This window comes from Sorghum bicolor, chromosome 2 (assembly GCF_000003195.3).
Source record: "Sorghum bicolor cultivar BTx623 chromosome 2, Sorghum_bicolor_NCBIv3, whole genome shotgun sequence".
NCBI lineage: Eukaryota > Viridiplantae > Streptophyta > Magnoliopsida > Poales > Poaceae > Sorghum > Sorghum bicolor.
The window spans coordinates 3,360,689-3,366,832 of NC_012871.2; the positions used below are offsets into that span (position 1 = coordinate 3,360,689).

Consider the following 6,144-nt stretch of genomic DNA (forward strand, 5'->3'; position numbering starts at 1 on the left):
ATGATATATGGGGACTGGGAGGAGGGGTACGAGCAGTTGCCAGCAATGTTCAATGCAATGAAAGCAGCAAATCCAGGCATGCATTACGAGTACATTCCGAAGCCTAATGAATGGAGGAATGGGAGGCAGATATTCTTTCGTGCATTCTGGTGCTTTCCACAGTGTGTCCAGGCCTTTAGGCACTGCCGTCCAGTGTTATCAATTGATGGTACTTTTCTGCTTGGCAAGTACATGGGCACTCTTTTGGTAGCCATTTCCTGTGACGCAGACAACGCATTGGTTCCTTTGGCTTTTGCTTTGGTGGAGAGAGAGAACAAAGACAGCTGGGGTTGGTTCATGCGCCTTGTTCGGATACATGTCATTGGCCCACATAGGGAGGTTGGTGTCATATCTGATAGGCACCAGGGCATACTCAGTGCCGTACAGGAGCAGATTCCTGGTTATGCACCTTTGCACCATCGTTGGTGTACTAGACACCTTGCAGAGAATTTACTTCGGAAGGATGGTACGAAGGACAACTTTCCTCAATTTGAGGAGGTAGCTCGAATGCTTGAGGTGCCGTTTTTTGAGGAGAAGTTGGAGCAGTTAAAAACCGCAACAAATGCAGAAGGTAGGCAGTGGCTGCTAGGTTTGATGAGGGAACCTGAGAAATGGACAAGAGCCTATGATGATGGTGGATGGAGGTACGAGTTTCAGACTAGCAACATGGCAGAGTCATTTAATAGTGTGCTCAAGGGTATACGTGCCATGCCAGTCAATGCCATTGTATCTTTTACCTTTTATAGGCTAGTGGCCTGGTTCAACGATAGACATGCTCAAGCATTGCAATTACAGAGTAATAATATGAAATGGGCACCTAGACCTAAGAAGCACCTTGACAAGGCAAAGGAAAGGGCTAGGACACATGACATAGAGTGTTTTGACCATGCCACTGGCAAGTACCAGGTCACTGAGAGGGGTGGTACAACGTCAGATGGTGAGATCCGACCATCAAGGAGTTATATTGTTGTCCTTACTGATTTTTCATGTGGATGTGGGAGACCAAGACAGTACCACTCTCCTTGTTCTCACTATATTGCAGTAGCTAGGCATCGCAACTTTGACTACGAGACCAAGATACCATGGGAGTTGAGTGTTGATAGCCTTGTGCTAACTTGGTCGCCCCATTTTGAGCCTTTCCTAGATGAGGGGCAGTGGCCAGAATACATTGGCCCAAGGTACATTGCAGATTCAGGTGCTCGCTGGAACAAACGTGGAACCAGAAAGCGGACGAGGCATAAGATGGTCATGGACCAGATTTCAGGTAGAACGAGGCGAGGGAGAGCAACCCCGTTTGTTACTGACCCCGAGCAAAATCAATGTGGCACATGTGGTAGACTTGGACACAACTCGCGTACTTGCCATTGGCCGCTAAGTCAGGTGCACTTAATATTCTATGTACTTTAGTTGTTAAATACTTTCATATGCAACTTACTTTTTGGCAGACATACATGTTCTAGTGCTCCTTTGTTTAATATAATGACATTGTAATGTATTATTTTTTTCTGCTTAATTACTAACTAATGGATCAAATTTGTTTATAGGATGGAGCAGTTCCACCTCCTGGATCCATACTACGAGGAGAAGCACCGAGGACGACTCACTGCCGAGGGGGCGGTACTTACTTTGATCTTTTCTTTTCAGTTATTACTAATTTGTGTACTTATGCATTAAATAACTTGATTGTATGGTTGCAGGAACTACCCCCGCTTCGACCTCGAACGCATGACAAGTTCGAGGAGATGCGGTATGACGACAGGTACACACCTCTGCTGCAGAGGGCTGGCCTGGATGTCATATCGTATCAGGTTCGTCGTGGGTTGCCTCCAATTAACCCCGCGGCGATCACAGCTTTGGTTGACAGGTGCACCATTTATCCATAGTAATCGTATGTTTTTTTCAACAAACTTTATCTATCTTACTGAAAACCCTAACAACAATGTTCTTTAAATTGTAGGTGGAGGCCAGAAACTCATAGTTTCCACCTACCTTGTGGAGAGATGACTGTTACACTCCAGGACACTCAGAAGATCCTGGGTTTGAGTGTTAGAGGTCGTCCAGTTATCGGACACTGCAGGCCCGATGGTTGGAGGGTCAGAGTTGAGGCCTTCCTTGGAAGACCACTTCCTCCGGAGGCATCGACGCACCGCACCTCAGGTGTACCAATTGCTTGGCTTAGGCAGAGCTTTGGTAATTGTCCGGCACATGCGGACTAGGAGACAGTTGCCTACTACTGTAGAGCTTGGATCTTGCACCTATTTGGGTGTGTTCTTTTCCCTGACGGGACAGGGGACACTGCATCGTGGATGTACCTCCCGTGCCTCACTGACTGGGACACCACAGGTACTTTTCTCTTACACAGTTATTATTAATTTGCTTACTTATGTTTACTTATGCATTGATTAAATTGATTGCAACGGTTACAGGTACTTACAGCTGGGCTTCGGGAGTGCTGGCTTACCTATACCGTAGCCTTTGTGAGGCGTGTTGTCGAACTGCAAATAGTTCTTCCGTTGGTGGTTGTGTTTACCTACTGCAGCTTTGGATGTGGGCTCGTCTCCCAGTTGGACGGCCCATAGTTGACGCTCCTCGGGAATGGTTTGCAGTGGGCAACCCTCGTCACCGTCCGACGTTTGCCCATCTTTGGGACCAGGCGAAAGTCCCCTTCAGCAGGACTTCACGTGCGTACGTACAGTATGCCAATGAGCTCGACACGCTTAGGCCCTCCATGGTGAGTAAAATGCAGTAGTTCTTGTTTAATGTATGCTCGATAGTTTCTCTAACTTGCCATATACATGTCTTATGTTTGCAGGTGAATTGGGAGCCGTACACGGCGAATGATGCGCTGCATCTTGGAGTAAGCAGCATGTGTAGCGAGGATGAAGACTTGTACTTGATGATGTGCCCTCTGATTTGCTTCTATGCTGTTGAGTGGCACCTTCCAAATCGAGTAGCCCGCCAATTTGGCTTGTGCCAGCAATGGCCTGTCCCTTCATTTGATACTTCCGTGGAGCTGCACAAGTAAGTCATTTTGGTAATTTTCCATGCTTGCTCAAAGTTCAATATTTATTCAATGTTCAATACCATAAATGTTGCTGAAATTTACATGCTTGCTGAAAATTACATGCTTGCTCAAATTTACATGCTTGCTGAAATTTATTTGCTACTTTTCATTCAATGTTTGCTGAAATTTATTCAAAGATGCATATTTATCCTAAGTTCAATACCACAAATGTGCTAGTCCCTATCCATGCTTGCTGAAATTTATATCCTTAGTCATGAAGGAAGTATTTGATGCATTCAATTCCAACCTACTTGCTGAAATTTACATGCTTGTTGAAATTTATTTCATACTTGGTCCTATATCCATGTTGCTAGTTCAATATTTATAACCCCCTACTGAGTTTTTGAATCAATGTTGTAAAATCTGTTTTATTATTTTCATCCTTAATATTTAATTTCAGGATTGATCGTCAGAAGCAGAAGAAGACAGTTGAGTTTCAAACGTTGCATCATCAGCACATAGAGGTGTGGGACCAGTTTCATGACAACCTCTATGAAAATGAGCAGCCACATACTAACTACAATTTTCGTGCATACCTTAATTGGTACCTAGGTGTTACACGAACAAGGTTGAAAATTCAGTGGACCCAAGCAGATTATGCGTACCTTGAATCATCTGAGGATGAGGACACTTCCTATGACCTTGCAGCACGACAAGGGACACTTATCGAGGCAGCACCTGTCTTGGACCGAGTGGTACATGTCCTTTCCACTTTCCAATTGTACGGTTGTTGTCTTTTCCACTTTATAAATTGCACCTATATAAACTAATGCAAGTCTTATCTTATAGGGCAACGCAATCAAGCAATCTGTACTTGACATCGAACGGTTTTCAAGACCAGGTGTGGACGAGCACACACTAAACTTTCTTGGAGTAAGTACTTGACATCGAATTTATCTAAGAACAGGTATTACGACCCTCATTTATTATATAACTAACAATATGAATTTTAATCTTTGCATAATAGAGACTAGCACGTAGGCTTAGGCGTGCTGCAGCTCGTTGCGGTTGCGGTACTAGTGCTGCGATGAATGTGCATGTGCCACAGGAACAACAATGCAACACACCTGTTGTGCATGGTACATCTTCTTTGGGAGGTATATTTTCATTACATTTGTTGTTTACTTGAACTGAACAATTTTCATGGTATGATATAATAAATTATGTGCACATATCATTTGAACAATGTTGATAGGATCTGGAGGACAGAGCTCGTCTCGGCCAACCATGGACACTTTTCAAAGCGATGATGATGACGACGAAGAGGAGGTGGCCGAGGAGCGTGACTATGACGAGCTTGGGTTATCTCAGCTTCCTGATGCTCCTTCTACTCAGCCTACGCAGGTTGCAAGAAGGCGACGTCGTTCGCCTTCTAGGTACACTCCAGGCACCGATGCTCTTGGCCACAAGGGTAAGGGTAAGACTAGGAGGCAGTGATGAGGACTTCTGTGCTAACACCATGGTAGCAGCTTAGAATTGATGGCTTAACTTTTGTTAATTTGCATGTATCGACACTGTGAACTTTGTGGACTATTTGTACTATATGAGACTGTATGGTCTTTGTGGACTATTTGAACTATCATTTCTGATGGCGTATGTGATTGTGTTGTGATATTTGGATGAATCAATGTTTCTATTGTACTGTGATGTCTATTTATAACTGTGGATGTACCTAAAACAGGGGAAACTCTGGCAAATTTTTTCCATGAATTATTCAATGTAGTGCACATTTTCTGTGGTCCATTCCTGGTTTTTCATTGAATCATCACATCCGAAACAGTGAACGAATCTAGCCTTTTCAGATGACAATCCAAATAGACTTTTCAGTTTTCAACTAGGCTTTTCAGTAATCGAATCTAGGCTTTTCAGATGACAATCCAAATAGACTTTTCAGTTTTCAACTAGGCTTTTCAGTAATCGAATCTAGGCTTTTCAGGTACATTTATTATATACTACAACGGCTACCAACTATTGAGTTCCTATATATATACGCAGTGGTGAGAGCGTTGCTACTCACTTGAGATTGTTCAGTTCAAGTAAAAATGTCTGGAGGGTCGTCTAGAGGGAAGGGAAAGGGAAAGGCGGCGATGAAGGGTAATCCCTTTCTTTGGGAGGGTCCTCTTGGTCCTAAAGACTTTGAGGAAGCAATTTATGATAGGTCCCCCCTTGAGAGCAAACATGATTTTACTAAAGAGGCACCACTGAGGGCATATGATGACCGAAAAGAAGAGTGGCCAAAATGTATGCATGGTGAGGATTGTTTGGTGCAGATGTACACAGAGGGGATAGATGGAGGGCGTCGTTTCTTCAAATGTCCACGAGCATGGGTAAGTCATATTACTAATTCAACCTTCAATAAGATACTCTCTTGTGCTAAAGCTACATACTTATTGCAGTCATCCTTGTCAAAAGAGAACTGTGGCTTCACCAGATGGGTCGATCCTAGACCTATTCATCCCCATGCAGAGTACATCTACTACCTGCAGGACCGTATCTTTGATTTAGAAACGGAAGTTAGCAGTGGTTACAAGGACGACGAAGAGGACAACAACAGCAATGCTACTGGCTCCCAAAACACAATATGCAATGATCCATACTGCACATGCCCTAATCACAAGAACAAGGGCCCTCCTTCACCACCACCCCCACCACCACCACCAACAACGGGAGGATACTATGGAGAAGGGGCAACACAGTTTGCTATGTGGCCACACTACTAGGTAGAACTGAACTAATTCACAGGCCACATCCATATGTTTGTTGTTTGGTTTAATCACCTAAGGCATGTTAGGGTTAGTCGAAAGAACTATGTACCTTTGTGTGGTATATGTTCTCACATGCCATTCCCTGTGCTTGTTAATTGCTTGAATTACCTAAGGCATGTTAGGTTTAGTCTCGAGCCTCTGCACCCTTGTTTGGTGCATGTTTTGACATGCCATTCATTGTGATGTGTGCTACTAGTTATGCAATATACTAGTTCGTTAACTTCCATTTCAACTAATTATCCTCATTTCATTGCCTATGCAATACTCAAATAAAAA

At 43.7% G+C, this 6,144-nt stretch overlaps 1 protein-coding gene across 1 annotated transcript; it reads left to right on the forward strand.

Moving 5' to 3' along the window:
- On the forward strand, positions 1 to 1,669 carry LOC110432419. The gene is made up of 2 exons (XM_021452808.1): positions 1 to 1,303; positions 1,584 to 1,669. Exons 1-2 carry the CDS (start codon positions 1 to 3, stop codon positions 1,667 to 1,669), a joined length of 1,389 nt encoding a protein of 462 aa, XP_021308483.1.